Here is a 20540-nt window from a genome sequence, read left to right on the forward strand (position 1 = left end):
AATTATAGCATAGCCTAATCACTGATTCTTCGTTTTTCCCTCCTTCGAAATACTCACTTATGTGAAAATGTGCCACCTAAGATAAGTTACGCCAGATCAGCTATTCTCGAAAGAGGAGAGGAAATAACACCACGGTGCGCCATATTTTTTGCAGCCGTATAAAGAAGTTTGCTTCTCTGAATGAATCAACATGGATGATCGTCCCATACAAGCTAGAAAAACGTTTAAATCCTCACAAAGCTTGTAGATCGCTTTGCTCTGGGCTGGAAATCAATTTCTCCAGGATCGTCACCTTCTGAAGATTTCCGTTTTTGTGAATCCAGACAAGACTCATCATCATTATCACTTTGAGATACCTGTAAGAAATTGAACATAGCCTATTGCAGTTTTCTTGCATAAAGTTACATAGATATATTTATGAGACTTACTGACAATTGTTTGCTGGATTCCAACGTCGTCTCTGCGAAAGTGTCACAGAGAAAGTCGTCTTCCACATTCTGCAAATATTTTATTCGCGGCAATACTTCATAGATTTGAAAACATATGCCTCAATAGTAATTGATCTTTAACAACTAATGCTAAGAGTCAAGTTTTCCCCCAAAAGCTTGCATATGTCACATCCCGTTTATTAAGAGATCTAACAGATATAGTTACATCCCGAGCAGTGTTGTACTTTGATTGGTCATTACAACAAATTAAAAAAAGGTTGAAAAAAAATGAACTTCACTATGATAAGCAATGTTGGTGAGGAGCCAAAAATGCGTTTTGTTGATGACATTAGGAGCGAGTAGGGCACGAGCCACGAATTTAGCGTGACATTCCACTAAATGTTCGCGAAGTTGGGAGTTTGTTTGGAAGCCTGACTTCACGATTCCACCTGTTTGTTCCCGGTCCATCTGCAGATCACATAGAAGGCATGGCAGGAGCATTCAGATGCCAGTGATTCTGAAAAATTGCAGAAGAAAGTTATAAGTGTAATTAGCAGCACCGTACAATAAGTTGCTAAAATTAAAATAGCCAAGAAAATGAGACCCCCTACTTGAACCTTTTACGAAAGCTGGCCTCAGAGGATACCTTCGAGAGAGGAAAACCTGAATGACACATCCCTTTACCCTCTCTCTCCCCTTTATATTGTGGGATGGATTGTTAGGCATCTGCAGGGTAGATTCGAGAAGAAATGTTTATAGATGCTATGTGCTATGTTTTGGAACTGCTAATGCAATCTAGCTAGCTTCTGTTGTTGTTCTAGCAAGGCTAAGTCTAACCTATGCCATTACAGAGGAGTGCTTTAGTCATATATAGATGGATTTAGTAAGGAGCAGAACATGAAGCAACTCTGTGGAATGGATTGACTGAGAATATAGTCATGCGTCGAAAAAGCACACGGCGACAACACATCGATCTTGTCCTCCTCCATGCCCATCTCCATGTTGTCTCACTCTTCACTCATGTCTCCTATTATTTCAACAGCGCCCTGCTAGCGGTACTAGTATCAGCTATTTGTGCACCACCACTCATGCATTCATACTTCTCAACTAAATTACCGACATCATCGAACTCTCAGAAATAGCCAATGAAATTTTCAAATTTTCGGCAGAAATCGAATATACAGCTTTATTTCGTCAAGATGTTGATTTATAAGATGATTCAGTCCTGAGATACTGGACTCATTTGTATTTCAGTACGCAATAAGTTACATGCCAAGGGTACGAAAACTCCTTTTTGTGGTCACAATTTGGCATAAATCAGCACAAAAGTCACCAATTACGAAACATTTCAGTGCGCCGTTAGCTTCCTGGTAAAAGCTTTTGTCTAATTATTTCACTTATTTCATCAGCTTCAATTCGTCGATTACATTCATTAAGTACAGCTGTTCGCAATTTAGTGATATGTCTTTTCGCTCCACTTTTCTGTATTTTTATGACAAGTTTGTCATTTTCACGAACAACCTTCTCCACAATTTGCATGATTTCATCTTTGTCTTGTACTCGCCATAAATTTTCGTTATTTATAATCTGAAAAGAATAAAAACTTTAAATTTTATGGCACGAAAATATTTCTTTTGCTTTCCTTCCATTGGAAATATAAAAAAAAATTTTTAAATGAATTTCCGGCGTATTTATCATGTGATAAAGAATTTGATCATTCCAAACTAATCAATACCTCAGTTGCCGATTTGTCTAACTCCGTTTCTACATATCTTCGTAATAGATCAAAAGTTGTTAGCCTGGTTAACCGTTTAGTGTGATAAAGATGTACCACTTCCACGAAATGATTTACAAAAACCGTTCTGGAAAAAAAAAGGAAAAAAAACTGAATATGTACTGTACGAAAATTTATAAAAAATCTTTTAAAAAAGCCAACATCGACAGATCTATAAATAAATAAAGTTAGTGAATGAACTTTAGAGTATAGTATCTTATATGGAATTTATAGAAAAAAGTAGAAGTTTACCGTGATGAGGGGAATCTTTTGTTGCAGTTACGACAAATTGTTTGCAACAGATAAGTCCATTCAACAAATACTGAAGCCATTGTAGCATCATTACATGTATTTAAAACCATTTCAACAAATGCTGCCAGGGTTTTTTGATTCTAAAGAGAAAAGTTCATATACAAAATTGAAATCCAAACGAAATTTGCCTTTACCAGTTGCTCCAAAATTAAAAAATGTATTTTACTGTCATGGTTTATCTAATGTAAAAATTTTTAATTGTGTCAGGTGATCTGAATAAAATATATATGCAAGAAATACGTACATATGGTAGTTTTACCAAAATGCATATTAAGAAACGTTTTGGCTTCAGAATCTTGTCGCCATTTGTCCTGGCAGGTCTTGGCTAATTACATCCCTTCGAAGTTAAAAACGACTTCTGGTTCTATTTCATGTGTAAGTTGAATAATAACTCACAGCAATTTGCAATGCAACTTCCGGCTCCATGCCATATTCTTCTATGTTCTTCAAATAGCGCGGTTTCGATAGCATTGAACGACAATTCTCTATCCATTCTCGTTTAATGTGTACAGGAGGAAGGTTGGGTTCTGGCATAAAACGGTAATCCGTCTCAATTTCTTTTTCTCTCATTGCTATCGTATGGCTGGAATGTATCGTCCGTTTGAAACAAGCAGTTTCAGAAATCTTTTCATAGTACCAAAAAATAATTTATGGCAGAAAAAAATAACAATTCCCGATAGAATCAAAAAACGCAAACAACTAACCCATCGCGGTCAACAGTGAGTGTTTCATTCAGTACTGTGCCTCCAGCTTTTAGAATTTCGTACTGCCGATCTATTTCGCTGTTGACAACTGTACGCACCATGCGTAAACTATTTAAATTTTTAATCTCCGTCCGAACACTTCTATCATCGCTATTATTTTTGCCAAGTGAAATATTGACATCCACTCGAAATTGAGCCTCTTCAACAAATCCTTTTTAAACAGCTATTTCTTCTTTAAAAGCTTTACGTACTAAGCGTAAGCTTCACTTTCAACTTCGCAGTATAATAAAAAGACTAAAAAAAAAAATTTACTGTTTAACTATTGGCGAGAGACAGACAAGGAGAAATTTTTAGTATGATGGAAATGCTAACTTTGCATTTCTCCTCCGCACAAACTATTTTCCATGAGAGTTAGACGTAGCTGTTGAGTGAAACAGTAAGCTTCTAATGCGGAATTCATAGATGGCGAGGTCACTATTTCTAATAATCCAACTCCTGCAAAATAACTTTTCTGAAAACTCTGAAAACAAACTTCACTTTTAACTTTGTAGTGTTACAAAAAGAAAAAAAAATGAAATATGAAAAAGACTATTATTACCGGCTCGGTTGAGATCGATCAATGAGCGATTGTTACTGAAATCGTGAATTGTACGGCCACTGTCATGTTCCAGTTGAATTCTTAGAATATCCACACGCTTTTTATACGGGACAAATGACTATAACGAATACAATTTTTGCTATATACAAAGTGAAAGAATCTAAAATAATAATTAAAAATAACTAAGTCAAAAAAGACTTGCCTCATCATTACAGTGGACGTAAAATTCAAAGAAACCAGAATGAGCAATAGGATGGTCTTGCTGAGTGATCTGGTAACCAGCCGGCATGTCTGCATAGAAATAATGTTTGCGTACAAACTGACATCTTTCCGGTATCGTACAGTTTAACAGCAAACCCGCTGTTATACCCTTCTGAAAGAAAAAAGACATATTAAATGCACCTGCTTTGTTTCATTTGCGTTTTATTAATTAAACTAACTCGGTTTTATTTAATTTATTTGTATGCCATCCATGAAGGTAAAAAACATAATACTCACGGGTTTCATGTTTCCAGAAAACTATCCATATTACAGTCAACAGGAAGAAAATATATTACATAACAGGCATTTCTTGCGAACATTGCCTAACTTTTTAGGATTAGAGTCTTATCTGCAGGTGTATGCCCAATTTTATTAGGAAATTGCGCAACACCGCTGAATGAATCGTTCGAATGACTGTATTTCATTGTATAACTCCCACAGTCACCAATCGGTTGTTCTGCACTGACCTTATATACTCTTCAACTGCATTTTCAACATTCCGGTTTTTTATCGCAGTATTTCTGTTGTTTAGCAAGTTCTTGGATATTATTCGTGCATCCAGACAACAATTATCGGTGTGTACGAGTCATAAAAGCAAGTCACGAATAAGATATCATTGAGTAAGACACTAACCATTAGGGCAGTTTTGTTAAGGACAGGAAGAGTACCAGGAATTGCCATATCGAACAGTGCTACAGATGAATTTGCATGGGCGTCATCATCAAATGCTGCCGCTGAGAACAACTTCGTTCTGAAAGTTATACATGCCTGTAAACTATTATAACAATTTTAATAGTTAAAAGATCTATGTGTCAACTATTCTATTACATAATAAAAGCAAACCAGGCACTTTTTTAGCATAAGGACAATTATAAAAATTATTAAAAATCATTCAAGATAGTTATCATTTTTTTTTTACCTTCTTAGCAGTTTTGCTTCTGACTTACCCTGCTCTTGTTAATTAACTACACAGTCCTACTCTAACTTTCATCATATTCAATCACGGGCTCTTGAACTTTCACCTTCCGCGATTTGCCATATCTTGAATTTAAAGCAGAAAAAAGTACAGAAAGTCACTACATCAAATCTGTATCATGTAACCGATCCTGATCGTAGAGAATAATGAACAGAAGCGACATGACAAAACCATGTCAGTCCTTTTGAAATACTCAAAATTTAATAAAAACAAGTGACGCTGCACCACGCATCATTTTTTTTAAAAAAAGGTCTTTGGGAAACCTGGTTATTATCTGAGCATGTATTTCTAAACCAATGAGTGGTCGATATTTCATTGCAGCTTCTCGAGGAACGGAAAACAATTTATTCCATAGCCTCATCCGCACTACAACATTACATTAAAAACTTGCCAAAACAATATATTTCAGAGATCCCTCAACAAGCAGACTCGTTCCCTTGCATCTCAAAACTCCCTAATTTAATTCACGACAACCATGTAATAGATACTATTATTCAATAAGAAATACCGTCTTTCTTTGTTGCGCTATTTTTTCACTCCCTTTTATCCAATAATTAAAAAAGGCCGCCCAGGAAGCAATAGCTCGATGTTTCTAAATGCCGGTATCTTTGGTTTAATTTTCAGGACGGCTTGATTAGCAACACCATGAAAGTTGATGTTAAGCATTATATGAAACGTGTATGAACATTTCAAAAAAATTAATTATTCAAATATCAGCACGACAAAATTTAGTGGAAGGATTCCATTTAAGAATAAAGATAATAACAATCATGGAAGAAAATAGCTTTAATGCGAATATTTCCGAAGTTCAGAAGTTTGTACAAGATGCAATTTCAAATGCAAAACAAACCGCTTTAAGAAAGTGTATTTCAGTGGTCAGGAAGTACACTTGGAACTGATCAAAAAAAGATTTTTAAGGTGACCTGAGGCAATCAAATGTTCCGAATGAACAAAAATGGCAGCTTTGAAGAAAAACTACTTATGAAAAAGGAACAGCTTATTCCAAATACAATCAATATATTATTCGAATCCCCATTACCAATTAACCAACACTAATCATTAAAACAAAGCATTCCGCAAATGCTTCAGCTAACTCATCGCCAATTCCTAAATCTCCAGTAGAATCCGATTCCCTTTTGTCCACTGCTTTCTTCCGAGTTGGGACATCACATTTCAAGAATGGATCATCCATCTCAGGTCTAGCAAGTTTACCAGATTTTTTCAAGGCACATGCTTTCTGAAATTAGAAAGAATTTTCCGCTAATAGAGAAAGCTCAAAAATGTTTGATGGGACCTTACTTTGTAGGCAGGTTCCGTAGGAGGTTGCACAACTGGCTTATATTCGTATCTTCTCCGCTCTGCTTCACCCGAAAAATTCGGTAATTCCAGCTCGTATGTCCGGTCGGAATCCCAACCGGACAAATCGCCGCAGGCAAGGAAGGGCACCAAAAGGCGGTTGGATCCCAATAAACTGTTCACTTCCGCATCTGAAACCACTGTTCAAACTGAAGCCTGTTCTAATTAAAAGTTAGACGACAATCAGAAAATAATGTTAACTAATTTAATATAAGTTACTTAATGTGATTTGACGTAATGACTAACTTGATGTGCTTTAACATTTGGGAAAATGTTTTGGAAGGTAACCTCCTACTTACCATAGTCTGGACATAACATTGGATTTTTCATTGTTGGTGTATATCCTTTTGGTAAGTTGAATTCTTTACAAACAACAAATGCTTCTGAAATTAGAAACAAACTTCATTCAGATTTACAATGCATTCTCATGCAATGGTTCTACTCTTGGAAAGATGAAACAGACAAAAAATGGAAAATAATTTTTCTCACCACAACTACTTTGTCGGCTACTCCGTGGCTTAGCACAATAGACCTCTTTAAAAAAAATTTTCAGTTGAGCATATAACAGTGTAATGTCACGTGCACGAAATACCTAAATTCAAACTTTTACGTTCGAAAATTTGCAAATTTCGCTATTTCAAACAGTAGTGCAATAGCTTGAACACAAAATAACTCGGAAGAATTTTCAGCAATCGAACAAACCTTAGCAACAAAGGTCCCTGTTTCTTTTAACACAAACGTTGCAATATTCAACGCCTAAAATGGCGGTTTCAAATTAATTTACTTTTCGATTTAAAAATTGATAAACACAACAAATCTTGAAAAAATTCTTCGAAATAATAATAATAACTCGAAATAAGTTCATACAGCAATGATAATAACTTTGAATTTTACTGACTGACTTACTGCCAAAACAAGTTGACTTTGCATGTATTCGTCTAGTGCGTGTAGCCCGGTTACTGAAATAATTGAGCCTAACGTAATAAAGAAAGAAATTATTATAAATAATTTCAAACTTAGATCTAAACAAATACTAAATATTACCATCGGGAGCGCCATCGCAAACAACCAAATCAGCCTTCAATCCTTCGAAGTAAGAGATAATTTTTTCGGCCGTAGAAGTCTGGAAGTTATAAAATATCAATTTTAAAAACGTAATCTTCAGGGAAGGAAAAAGTATGTGAAGAAACCAAAGGTCTAACAGGTTCGTGCAAAAAGCGAACAACCTCAGTTATATCACCTTGAAGTTGGATTACACCAGGAAGTGGTGACATCGGTTGCAAATCGACAGCGACTATACGTATCTGCAATTTAAAAGTATGTATATGTTTTGGGAGAAAAAAAAAGCACACTTGATTGGTAAAATAAAATTTGTATTTCCGAAATTGTAATCTTCATTGCTAGAAAAAAATAGGACTGCAGAACTCACATCCTTCCGCCTTCCTTCGTCCTCCGCGAAATACACTTTTTTTGATAAAACTTGACTCCAGCTACCAGGTGCAGCACATAAATCAACAACACGATGAACATCTAGAAAGATTGTAGGAAAACAGTCACTTTTATGAGATATTAAAAGAAATATCAGGTGAGGTCCAAAGTTTTGAATTCATTTTCCTGAAAATATTCATAACCCACACTAAATTTTACTTCCTTTATGCTCTTCTCAAGGACATCAGAATATGGCGATAAAGATAAGTCAGATATGAGATCTTAATGTCAGTCTTCAAATTATTATATTTAATTTAACATTCAAACTTACTTATAAAACCTGAGTAATGAGACTTTTGGAATATATTACAGACCATTTTAAATATCTGGCTTAAAAACATGGCTTATTAATCAGGCAAATGTGTGATGATTGCCAAACTTACCACCACTCTCCACACAACTTTGCGCTGAATGGATAGATTTCAGGGCAAATCTGGCGTTATTAATGTACAGAAACCTAACCATATCATGAACATTACAAAATGTTATTAATCTCTTTGGGCTTCTTTCGAAAAAGCTTTGTTCATTTTGTATTTGAAAACTTAAATAATCAAAATTCACACTTTCAAAAATATTAAATTCATCGTCGATTTGCATTAACTTAAACGCACTGCGGGCTCGCCACCCTTCTTCCTTCGCCAACCGATAATATATATCTCGCTTGTCTTTGGATGTTTTTCCCATCCTACAACAAATAATTATTGTGATGGCAGGATTCCATAGACATGTATTATAGCCATAATCTCTTCACTGCATAATCTTAAACGATTTAACTTGAAACTGAAAATTCGTACATTTGACAAAAAAGGATGACTATTTCATATTTCATATGTCAAAACGGCTATACACTAATGTCTTTCGCATATGTCAAACAGAATTTTAAGGTATTACTGTTATTTTCCTCCTTACATGACTATTCAGTTATCAGTTAAAGAAATATAAAGTACATGCCATTGAAGAAAAACGTTTGTAATTTTTGATGGGAAATTTATCATCAAAATGTTCCTCCTTATATGGAAATTATGACCACGACTACTCAGTAATCAGATGTCGAATGGGTGGTATAAATATACGCCGAAGAAGTAATCCGACGTACAACGCTACTGGTTAGGTCAAGCCACCTGACAAGCCAAGACATCGCTGCCGTATAGGAAGCGAAATCAGTCCAGTGGCCGAGCCGTTTATCCTGGTACTTTCAGGATGGTGACTGTCTAATCTCATGAGGGTTTGTTGAAAAAGAGGCGGGGGGAGGGGGGGAGGTTTTCTGGACGGGGTCAACTGTAATCACTTCTGGTCTGAATGAAAATGCAGAAATATCAAGATTTGAATTAATTACATACGCTTTATCTTCGCATACATCGACGTATAACACTTGCTTATAAACACTGTGCTAATTTTTGTCAAGTTTCGTACAAAACGAAAAAAAAAGTCTGCACTCTTAGCGATTGGTCATTTGGCTCCTGAGTTCTGGTTCTCACACTTCTCTAACAGTCTCCGCAAACATTACATCTTCTGTTATAATTTTTAAAGTCTTTATTTTGGACAAGTTTGGATAATATACCAAGTGAAATTCAAAATATATAAATTATGGGACTCGGTCATCTCCCCAAATATCAGTGCAATAAATTGATATACCGATGATTGGTTCTTAAATTAGGGAACAGTGTTTTGATCTCTAGACAGGTGCTCTTCCCTTAGCTATATAATGTTGGCTCATATATACGCTCCATGATGATCCTTTTCTATTTCAGTCAGGAACTGAACATATAAATGGTCATGTTTTGCTCTGCCATTGGAATTATCGGGTATGTTGATATATGAAATGGGAATTGATCGATCGCTGGAATATGTTTTCGAACTTGAACTTTCTGTGATGAATTCACAAAAGGAAACAGGCCATATTGCTTTAGATTTGATACATTCTTATAATTTTTGAAGTTTGAGAACATAAAAATCGTTGCAGTAATCCTCCCTTTCTTGTTTTTTGTTGAATATTTTGATTAAATGACAACTAATTTGTTGACATTACGTAACATTAGCAAGAAGATTGTGAAGTCATCTGCTAGCTATTTTCTAGCTGTACTAGGCCATAAATAGTCAGGGCCAATTGGGAGAAGATAGGGAATATGTATTAGGTTGCCTTCTTTCTTGGGATTTTAAATTCTTTCCGCTATAACCGACTTCACTTTATAAGTCTCTGCTTTTCGGACCTAAAATTCTGGCGTATACAGGTCTTTTCCCTGTATTTCTCCATCCTTGAATCTTCCGTTACCAGTGCTTTGCATCTTTTGTGAATTACAAATACATTACGAAGTCGTTCTGGAAATTTTGCAAAACTAACTGACTGCTTTTGGAGAGAAACAATAAGCTGGAAATTTTTTAGTTAGCAAACTGCTGGAGAAGATTAATCTGTTACTTTTGGGCTATACATATACAAACATAAGTTCTACTTGGAAACACCCGTTTCTCAAGAAAGTTCCTACCAGTTCTTCCACCATCTCGCATATTTGTATGCATTTACAGTTTCATGAATCATTAAAAGGTTTTGTCGATAGGAAGAACTAAAAGGAAGAAAAGATAACTTATATGTTTAATCCATTAGATTTTTAATTTACAGCTTAAGAGTTATTTGTATGGATTCTCGCTGTCAGTAATACTACAAGCTCAACCATTAATGATTCCAATCGTTTGTTTGAAAAGCTGAACCATTTTGTTCACTTTTGAAAAATTTTACTAATATCAGACTCAACTTCTGCATTCAGTGCACTTTGTCTTGTTTTTTTATACCATTGAATCATCCCAATAGTAACTATTTTTGGAATTCTTACGTTGTAGTCCTTGAACACAAAAGATGTTAGATTGTCAACCGGTGTATTCAAATACATCATTCATTAGCTATAAGGTTTTAAGGTATTAGGCCTACTTCCACCTGTATATTTTATTGACATTTCCTTGAATAATGTTTGGTAATTTCCGTAAGCTATGAAGCAAGGAGGTTTTGGAAAGTTAAAATGCATTATGATTGAAAGGCCCCGAATTTTTTAAATTTGGAAAATCAGATCTTATGTCAAACCAAAATATAAGCAACACGTTAGGAACGATATGTTGTCCCTGCAGACTTAATCTCTTCTAAACAAACTTTGATTTTAGACATCATTTCTTTTGCTGCACATAAAATCATAAACATTAATGTCACATGAATATAAAAACCTGAATATAAAATACCGGAGAAACTTATTCGATTCGGTTCTACGAACTGTAGAAATGGGTAATTTACATGACATCGTCAACAGCAACGTTTACGATAATATTTATTACTAAAAGCTGGAATATTAGGAAGGAAAGGTACATTCAGATCACGCCACCATCATTGAATCGAAAACAGAAGACGTCACGATTATAACGGTTCTACTTTTTGACAGTAAAAAATACATCAGGAACAATAAACACTTTTATCGCATAACATTCACGTAAACAATTACAGCAGGCAGCAATAAATTACTTGAAAGCATAAATAGATTTAAATGGCGTAACTATGCCGTTATCAGAATACAACAGCAGGAGAAGTTTTCGTCTTCGCTAAAGTATTTGAATTGTTTTATCAGTTAATTACACTACAGGAAATGAGTGGAATAGAGCAGCAGCGACCAATTTGCAAGAACAATAAGGCGTCTTTGTCATAAAAACAATAACAAGATACAAAAGTGTATTCATAAACATATGTAAAGCACAAATAATTTGATTTCAAAATTCTAAATAAGAAGTGAAAGCACACTGTATGTTCATATAATATTATTTAAGCTATTCAGCACAAATCGAAAATTGCAAACAAAAATTTTAGTTCGATACAATAAGTTAACAAACTAGAGGTAGACCGCAATAGGTGGCTCCTCATGAAATGTCTCGCTGATCCATGTTTGGTAAGCTGTTCTCTCAGATAATTCTAAGTGAAGGCACTGAAACGACTAAATATGCTTTCAAGGCCCCGACTTGATTTCAAAGTACCCGTACTGGATAAAGATCTGAGCATTAGCATTCATGGCAAAGCTAAGTTCAAGAATCGGAATCTAATGTTCACATAAACTGAAGTAATGAAAAAAAGCTTTCAGACAAGAAGCTACCTGAAAAACCGTAGGGGAACTCATCAAAAAAGCAGATTTGTAGTGAGCACAGAAGTGGTAGCGTACCAAACTCAACTGCCCAAGCTTAAAGAAATTTTGAAAAAGTTCATAATATAACAAAAAGCGAATTCCAAACATGCACAAACGAGTAAGTTGGCGAGTAAGAACGACCTATACAATATCTCTTGTAATCAGATTTCTGCCCATTTAAATAAGAGAAAATGAAAATGTAAGGAAACATTGTGAAATCATTGCAATCGCCGAAGTAAGTCATAAGTTTGGAGGACAGTAAAATCTTGTCCTTGTCTAGAAAAGGATCAGCTGAGTTTTAATTTATACGAATTCAAAAATTAAACTATGTTCTAGGATGATATATATATATATATATATATGTATATATATATATATAATATATATATACATATATATGTACTCTAGGATGAGACGAAACATTCCCCACCCTATAAATTGCAACCCAGCTAAACCTTGGAAATCCATCAAGTAATATTTTCCAAAATAACTTCGTTGGAAAAGTTCATAAACTGTTATAATTAGCTGAGAAAAATGAGTTTAACAGCGTAATCGTGAACCACCTAAGGTCCCTATTTGTTGCACTAAACATTTTTGTACGATTGAAACTCAAAATAATTTTCACAAGAGCGTTTCAAAAAATTTAACTTGCTAGAACAGTACAAAAAAAACAGTAGTAATGACATGACTAATCTCTTCAAATATCACCCGCTAATACATCCGCTTATCTCCTAACATGCAAACAACATTTTTACAATATACGACACAAACATGAAGAAATCATATCGATTTGTCAATTCCAGGTTAGCAGCTTTCAGTCTCAACCTTCCATATTCGTAAAACTTTTCCGTTTACGGGAATACAAGGATTTAGGGACTTTTAAAGTATTCCAAAGCCTTAAAGCTCATACAAAATACCTTGCTATTATGAAGAAAGTGAGAATGACTATTCAGAGCAAATGAAACAAATAGCTATAACAAAATATTACAAAGACATGTAAATCATTTGAAGGCAAGAAATAAAGAATGAACAATATAATTTTTTTTTGAGATCACACAGCAAGTCACGTGTATTTACTTGAGCTATAAGAATAATTAAAATTCGATAAAGGAAACATTCATTTCTAGCAAATGTCCCATTTATTTTTTATTTTAGCAAAAATATATGATATTTCGACTCCTCTTTCGGATCATGTGTCTCTTCCTTATCAATATATTATCGTTTTTTTATTTTCAAAACTAAATACCCTTCCTTCTTGAATAATTTAAATGAATAATCGTCCCTGCAATTCTATGAATAAGAAACACTTATGTGCGCACTACATACGCAAGCAACATATCGGCGTCATATTCCCCGCACATTCTCTGTACTTCATACTCCACAATTGTGGTGCACGTATTACGAACATGCGAGATGCATGTTATGATCAACAATTCTCCATCAAGTTCATCCGATTACAAATGAATATATAAATAATAAGAATACAAGTAATGAATACACAAAGAATAAAAGTAAGATTAGAAAAATACAGGAATTTATAAGCGTTTTATATAAGCTGCAGATAATTATGAAATCTCAATCACAAAGAGCAGATGATACCACCTTCTGTTTTAAGTAGTAATTTTACAACAAAAATTAGTAAATTTTGATCAGGCTTTGAGCAAACTTTTAGACTTATATGCAACTTTTTACAGATTTCCTATATATTACTTTTTTATTTCCAAGATTTTATAAAATTTTTGTCGAAGTCCTGATAAATTTGGCAATTTTAAACTTCAAAAATCCGTCAATCCCAAATAATTACGTAACTGCAATTCCTACTGCCGAAAAGAAAACAATGCAACAGCAAATGAAAATAATGAAGTAAACAAAGCAGATTGAAAAAACGTGGAATTTCACGTATTTTCCTTTCATATTTCTTTCTAGATATCAATATCAGTGTTAACAATAATAAGAATAATTGATATTGTGTGTTAACAATAAGAATAATTGATATTGTGTGTAGTTCTACACTCTCTTGCTCTATGCTATCAGCAAAACAACTGCACAGTTTCTTCACAACACAGAAATCATTCTTTCATCCTTTTTCACAACGTAAAAACCATTCTTGTTTCCAAGCATTCCCCATATTACTGCTATATTCTCTATGCATACATTAAATGGTATCGTTAGTAACGCACCAACCATGTATAAGCACAATCGTACTGGACTATGCCTGCAATTTTTCTGCAATTCTCAAAAGCATTCTGACGGTATTTTTGCTAAAAACGTCATGAGTTTCATAGAAACTAATAACTCTTCTGTCCGACCCAAAACACATGAATTACCAACTAAAAAAGTTGATTTGTGTCCGAATTCGCTTCGAAAAAAAAAAAAGTACCCGAATTCTTTTCAAAAAAAAACCCTACTATTCTAAAAGCTTCTATATATGAACCTTGATCATTTTTGAAATAATCAGCTCATTTTCAGACGATCTTCTTTACTGCTGTAATGCTTTAATAGATAAGAAACACGAATACGATATGGATATGAAATGAGAAGTATTAAATTTCTATGAACTCTGAGCTGAGTGTAGTTTTGATTTCAGAGAGTATGGAATATCATAATGGAATTGACAGGGATTTAAGTTTCTAAAACTCGAATTAACGCAAAAAAGTGATCAACAAACCTATATTTGTGCGAAAAACTTTTGAGCACACCATAAATGTACATGTAAAGATTGACGGCTGCAACAAATGCAACCAAAAAATCAAATATAAAGCACGGCGGAAGTGGAAATGCATGAAAGAGATACATTTGCATAGTGGTTACTGGCATCGACGCCCATGCATAAAATGATAGTCCTAATAATATCTGAAAGCACTATATATTAACTTCATGACTGTCAGCAAGATCCATTAACTTATAACCATGTCTGTTGTTTGTCATTTGATACGCTAACAATTAATGACTAAACAAGCTTATTCTGCCCTCAACTATCATCCAATGTTTGGCTTCTAAAAAGCTTCAAACTGCTTACGAATCAGTGTGATGAAATCGATATCACTGAGATGCGACTGTATACTTATTCCAAATATATCTAAAATAAACAGTACTATCTGAACAAAACCAAAAAAAATAGAATACTTACTTTATTCCTTGTTGGGATTTGTTTAGCATGTACTGTCAAAAAGATACCTTGAAGCCATCGCTTTCGTTGTTGTAAAAAGTCCCAAAAAGTGAAGGGGCTTTTTTCAAGCATTTCTCCTGAATAATAATAATTATGTATCAGAAAATGAAATTGATTTGAGAAATTTAATAGATGACTGATTTTGGTAAAACTACTGATCAGCGTATTCTGACAGCAACTGTACACTACTCTAGCAACTGAAAAAACTAAAAGAATCGAATTATTTAAAAACAAGAAAGACTACGTTGCATACCTTCAATAAAATCAAATGTATATCCATCTCTGAATGCAATCATACTAAAAAAGCAATCTTCGGCTATTGAACCTTCATGGCCATGATCAAAGGATACGCTGCGTTCAGCTCCAACCTACATTTAATTTGGAAGACATGATACCAACGGTAAGAGCAACTTTCGCATTAACAAAAATTATGAAAAGGTAGATTTATGATTCACCTGTAAACGTTAACGTTTTCCAGATGAGCTAACACTCCGGACATTTGAATGCTTACCTGTGTGACGACGAATGAACCTTTCCAACCGAAAAGTGGTTTATGGAAGAATCTGAACTGGAAACGCAATTTTCCCATATCATCTGCCACGCTGTAAGCGAACTACTGATAATTTAACCAGAATTTTTGCATGTTTTCATTACTAGAAATTCTATTTTAATTCGTAAATTTAAGCAGAAAGGAAAGCTGAATGAATAAATGTTTTACTACAGTAAAACCAATCATTCCCTTCTTAAATAATGAAAATGAAAAGAAGGAACCGGAATGAGTCCGATAAAGTTGTAATCCAATTAACTATATCACCATTAGCATAAGTAATTACTCCTTGGCCAAACTGGTGCTTCCCATCCTCACAAAAGTTTAATATGCCACAGATCTGAAAAATGCATTTTGTGACCTAATTAAATAAGTTAAAGAAGGATTTTTTTTAAATCACAAAGATAATCAGTAATATAACCAAAATTAGGATCTAAAGAAATAATTTAAGAGCTTTTAACAAAAACTGTTTCAATAAACTCGCAACAATGTCAATTGCACGGTCGTGTCACACGTATCGTGCACTAGATCAGGGAAAAGTTCCCATGAATTCACTACTTACTATAAACTATGAATCTGACCAATGAATCAACTACGATCCAAAACGATAAAGGAATTTTCCTCATTAATAAATAAAACAAAAATTATCTCTAAAAATAATTCCATAATTATTTCGTTGGGTAAAATAAATTTTAAGCTGGGGCCTCGGCAGACACAAAATGGCAAAAACAAAAACAAAAAAAAAGAACGAACCGAATTATTCGTTAATAAAGTTTCCTCATCAAGATGTACAATCCAATCATCATCTTGAAGGATATTGACACCATCTTCCAAACAATATTGTAAGGCGCGTGACTTGAACTGAGCTCCACTTTTTGTTCTAAGGCAGATAAATAATAAAGAAACCAGCACATCAGAACATCATTTTAATTGTTCAATTCATTTCAACTTAGCAGCGCTAACAATGATTCATCCATGCCTACCCAACAAAACTTTGAAAACATACCTATAAGCACTTGGAACAATGACTTCCCGAAGACGAGGTTTACCCGGCAGACATATCGCTTTATCCGTTACCACTTCGAAGAAAAAATTCTCCATTCCGACTTCCCGACATTTTGTCATATTGTAATTTACATTTTGCTGTAATTTTTAGAACATCAGAAATTCCAGAGAAACAGGTTTATTTTGTTTTTACTTTGAACTCATTAAATTCTTGTGGATAGCATAACGTTGTGACAGGTATTAGAAGACCGTTGATGAGACTCTTACATTGAACCATGAAATGCAGCAAACTCAGTATTTATTTGTGACAACACTGTTAGAGAACAAACAGATGAAACTGTAGCTGATTAAAGTATCAAATAAAATATAACGGATGACAATAAATCATTCAAAAAAGAATTCTCTCGAAATATAAATGATACCTTTACAAGTTCAGGATAATCACCACGCGTTACTACTCGAAAACAAACGAGTGGGGCTAGTAACGGTGCAGCTTTCAACCTGACTTTTTCCCGAAAGCCATTGAATAACACCAAACCAAGCATATTAAATATGCACTGAGGTAAAACTAATAGCGATGCAACACGTATGATATAAAGAATGAATGTACCAAAATACCCGTACCTAAATATTCAATTACAAATAGTCCAGTTGTGAATCATAAGGTAATTTCCTTACAAAAAGTTGTACTGTTTCTTCACATGATGGACTGCGGGCAAGTAACAGTAAAAATTGCCACTTCAATTCTTTTTCTGTACCTTAACTAACGGAATGTGAGAAAAGAACACATTTATCTAACCATAAGAAATTTCACCTCACTGTAAAAAAGATTTCTATATTCTTGAAAATTTGGAGCGTTTTTCTTGATTATCCACTGAAATCAAATATTCATGCTCAAATGGTACAACGTTTCTGTAAGGCTGAAGCATTCAGAATTCAAACACAGAGTCTTTTTGCTCTGTACTCTAACGCAAATACAAATGTTCTGCAAAAGTATTTCAAAATAAACCTGTCAATAAGCGATGCGGTTGAGATATATCTGCTTCGAGTTTGTGAGAAGAGAGGTATGGTACCACATATGACTTCGAATAATACAAGCCAACAGAAGAAGGAAGCTACATGGATGGCATGCTTCATTTCTGCGTTAATATTCATCGCTATCATGCAAGAACGACGACCACCGCCAATCCCTACCCGGACTGATTACGATGAATCAGGACACTCACTGGAATTCATTCATTATGCTCACCATTTTTGGAAGAGCAGATCCCTATAAAAGTACACAAAATGACACCCATCTTTTTACCTTTTAGTCATAATAACAGGTAGATTTGCATAATTCAACAACTGAAATTTCTCAGAATACGAATAAGAATGATGAAAGAGAATAGGTTAAGGTAGATGTCTAAATGGGTACATCGAAAGTATGAATCGAAGTTTCTGTCTTGATAATATATCGGACGGCTTAGGAGCAATTTCAGTTCATAACGATAACGAAGTTAGAATGCCCATTTTTGTGGCATCTATGACAGATAACAGTATCGTGACTAGATGGTAACGATGTTACACAGTTTCCTGGTACTCAAAAATAGTATCGTTTTCAGTCTCAATGAAAACGTTTTTGAAAAGAAATATAATTAAATCACTGAAAGTTTCAACAGCTAAATGAACGGAACTATTTAATGCCGTACAATTTACCCTTTTCGCTATCGAATTATGTTTACTTGCAGATTTTCCAATCTTCTCTTAGTCTAAAATTACTCGCTTTACCGTCTTACCACATTTTATACTTGGAAAAACCACTGCAGAAAATAGGTACTGCTTAGTTTCCTACTTATCAATAGCCTAATCACTGAAGGATTGAAAGAAGCAATTCTTCAGGAGGTTCGACCATGAGGCAAATATCACAATACTATGAAGCAAAATATTTCACTGATTAAATGACCAGATGATAATGTGTATAGAAATGATTGATACGTTATGTGGAATGTAAAAAGCGCTCATTTATTTTATGGTATACCCACAAAGAAACTAAAGCACTGTGTCAAATGGAAGTAAATGGCATAGACAGCAAATTGGTGCCAGAAGTCGTCGAGCTTATCTATACATCTTTTTATCTTATCAGATTTTTAAATATTTCACAAACATTTCGGCCTGTTGAACATTTAAAGTCTGTTATTCAATATGCTTTATGCTGATGTATCAAGGGAAGCCAAATCAAATTAAGAATATGTAAATAATGTTCATGGCCTAATAAACTATTATCTCATCAGTCAATGCTGGCTTTACTACTCGCAGCGGGATGCCGATGAAATGATGGAAAAGTTGTTAGAAATGGAAAGAGTGGTCGACAATTCTGATCGATGAACCATATAGCTATCTTCGATTTACACTTCTTTCTTTATTCAACCTTCCCGTTCTATTTCGATCAATTTAAAGTAAGTTCCATGATTGAAGTGACCCATACAATAACCTGCTATCAGTCACGGAAATACTCGACTGATCTTCATCTTTCAATGAGAGACCATGACGCCTTGCTATATCCAGCAAGCAGTATCATCTCCTGTCTAATATGGCTCATCCGTCCAATCTATTATTACCCGCCTGATATCCGTGATCAGCTCCAGTATTCCGTAATAATATTTAATATTTGGGATTATTTAATGCTTATATTATCAAATAACAAACAAACTAGCACTTTACACCTAACCCCCTCATTAATAAAATTGCATTCAAAATCTCTCAGTTTAAAAAAACAAGCACCAAAACCGCATCTTTTCCTGATAACACGGCTCCTAAGTGAAATTAATGTCCCAACGGACGCATTATAGAAAAGAATATATGAAATAAAGAGATGGTCCTGGACTTATTTCTAACTGCTGAACTATTCGATTGGACATTTATAGGCAATGAAATGAGGGATTCATTATAATTACCAACGATAACAGCTTTCCGCGCTTTGACTTTACGGAGTTTAGAGAACATTTCGAATTCTTATCATTAAATTGCATTAGTTTTGAAATTATCGCTAGAACTTACGTATGTTCTACAGAGAGCAACTAAAGCAACATCACATAACAGAAATATGGAGACACCATGATACAACTATTCTGTTGAATGTCAAGAACGTGATTACTAAATACTAGTAAATGCAGGGTCCAAGCATGCCTCCTTCATCTTTTACGATTGGTTGTACTGGCCCAATACCTGTTTTGCTTCATTTTTCACATTTTTGGTTCTTCATTTAAAATAATTTTGTCAGTTGCTTCCAATTTTTGATCTCTTACTATTGAAAAATCTTCAAATTAGTAGGAATGGTCAAAATGCAAAGTTGAATGAATGTCAAATATAAAACCCTGCCAGTTATCTGTAAAAGGCGCCGTTATTGGTCGAATTCGTACTTTTTTATCATTTTCTTATTAATTTCATCCCTATTTGTACTAAATAAATAAAACGAATGAAATGAGCAGTTGATGAAATTATAAAATTAATTTCAGGAAATAAATTAGTTTCGAAAATGAATAACGGCAACAATCATTTTTACCATTAAGATATTATCAGATTTTTCTTCTTCACTATCATCCATTACTATTTTAAGTATTTGAAGGTAAAGTATCATTGTTATATGAAATTGAAAAAGCAATTAAGAAGAAAGATTGACGTTAGAGTTGAGTACAGTATGTCCTACAATTTTTGAAGCGATAATTTTCTTATGGTCTTTGTGATTCACTCTACTCATACGTTCTTCAAAAGAATGTTTTAACACAAATG

The 20540-nt window shown here is 34.2% G+C and overlaps 4 protein-coding genes across 5 annotated transcripts in view; all 4 read right to left on the minus strand.

The window, feature by feature from the left end:
• Window positions 1-951, minus strand: part of LOAG_17572 (zinc finger protein) — a 6641-nt gene extending 5690 nt beyond the window's left edge. The window contains exons 1-2 of the mRNA XM_020450232.1: window positions 723-951; window positions 429-497 (exon numbers count right to left, since the gene is read on the minus strand). Of these exons, the coding sequence (XP_020306120.1) occupies window positions 429-497; window positions 723-929 (276 nt within the window). The 5' untranslated portion in view covers window positions 930-951. The remainder of the gene's footprint in view (window positions 1-428; window positions 498-722) is intronic.
• Window positions 952-1621: 670 nt separating this feature from the next.
• Window positions 1622-5428, minus strand: LOAG_05469 (hypothetical protein). The gene is made up of 10 exons (XM_020446863.1): window positions 5317-5428; window positions 4711-4828; window positions 4019-4189; window positions 3817-3934; window positions 3591-3713; window positions 3219-3417; window positions 2911-3097; window positions 2455-2594; window positions 2164-2290; window positions 1622-2015 (listed from the first exon to the last, which is right to left on the minus strand). The coding sequence occupies exons 1-10, from the start codon at window positions 5412-5414 to the stop codon at window positions 1788-1790; spliced, it is 1509 nt and encodes a 502-aa protein (XP_020302841.1). The 5' UTR covers window positions 5415-5428; the 3' UTR covers window positions 1622-1787.
• A 402-nt stretch (window positions 5429-5830) lies between these two features.
• On the minus strand, window positions 5831-8589 carry LOAG_05470 (hypothetical protein). Its single transcript, XM_020446864.1, has 10 exons — window positions 8461-8589; window positions 7839-7939; window positions 7636-7713; window positions 7454-7532; window positions 7316-7368; window positions 7112-7165; window positions 6899-7001; window positions 6709-6792; window positions 6353-6540; window positions 5831-6290 (listed from the first exon to the last, which is right to left on the minus strand). Exons 1-10 carry the CDS (start codon window positions 8579-8581, stop codon window positions 6096-6098), a joined length of 1056 nt encoding a protein of 351 aa, XP_020302842.1. The 5' UTR covers window positions 8582-8589; the 3' UTR covers window positions 5831-6095.
• Window positions 8590-14044: 5455 nt separating this feature from the next.
• LOAG_05471 lies at window positions 14045-18045 on the minus strand (the record flags this gene model as incomplete). Of its 2 annotated transcripts, XM_020446865.1 has the most annotated exons (10): window positions 14045-14263; window positions 14717-14901; window positions 15179-15294; window positions 15471-15585; window positions 15729-15819; window positions 15989-16104; window positions 16518-16644; window positions 16771-16907; window positions 17192-17393; window positions 17779-18045. In XM_020446865.1, the coding sequence occupies 10 exons, from the start codon at window positions 17931-17933 to the stop codon at window positions 14104-14106; spliced, it is 1404 nt and encodes a 467-aa protein (XP_020302843.1). In that variant the 3' UTR covers window positions 14045-14103. The 2 variants fall into 2 exon arrangements, with proteins under 2 accessions (XP_020302843.1, XP_020306121.1); XM_020446866.1 differs by lacking the exons at window positions 14045-14263; window positions 14717-14901 and adding an exon at window positions 14972-15127 and having other exon boundaries at window positions 15226-15294; window positions 17779-17924.
• Between the last annotated feature and the right edge of the window lie 2495 nt (window positions 18046-20540).

The sequence above is a fragment of the Loa loa genome, assembly GCF_000183805.2.
Source record: "Loa loa unplaced genomic scaffold supercont3.95, whole genome shotgun sequence".
Lineage (NCBI taxonomy): Eukaryota > Metazoa > Nematoda > Chromadorea > Rhabditida > Onchocercidae > Loa > Loa loa.

Coding starts and splice junctions, on each gene's coding strand:
- LOAG_05470 (XM_020446864.1), bottom strand. CDS start 8,581: ATGGGAAAAACATCCAAAGACAAGCGAGATATATATTATCGGTTGGCG. Junction 6,541..6,708: donor AATGTTATGTCCAGACTATG/GTAAGTAGGAGG, acceptor CAGTGGTTTCAG/ATGCGGAAGTGAACAGTTTA. Junction 6,291..6,352: donor CTACGGAACCTGCCTACAAA/GTAAGGTCCCAT, acceptor TTCTAATTTCAG/AAAGCATGTGCCTTGAAAAA.
- LOAG_05469 (XM_020446863.1), bottom strand. CDS start 5,414: ATGAGGCTATGGAATAAATTGTTTTCCGTTCCTCGAGAAGCTGCAATG. Junction 3,935..4,018: donor ACGTCCACTGTAATGATGAG/GCAAGTCTTTTT, acceptor TATTCGTTATAG/TCATTTGTCCCGTATAAAAA. Junction 2,595..2,910: donor AAGTTGCATTGCAAATTGCT/GTGAGTTATTAT, acceptor TTTTCTCTTTAG/AATCAAAAAACCCTGGCAGC.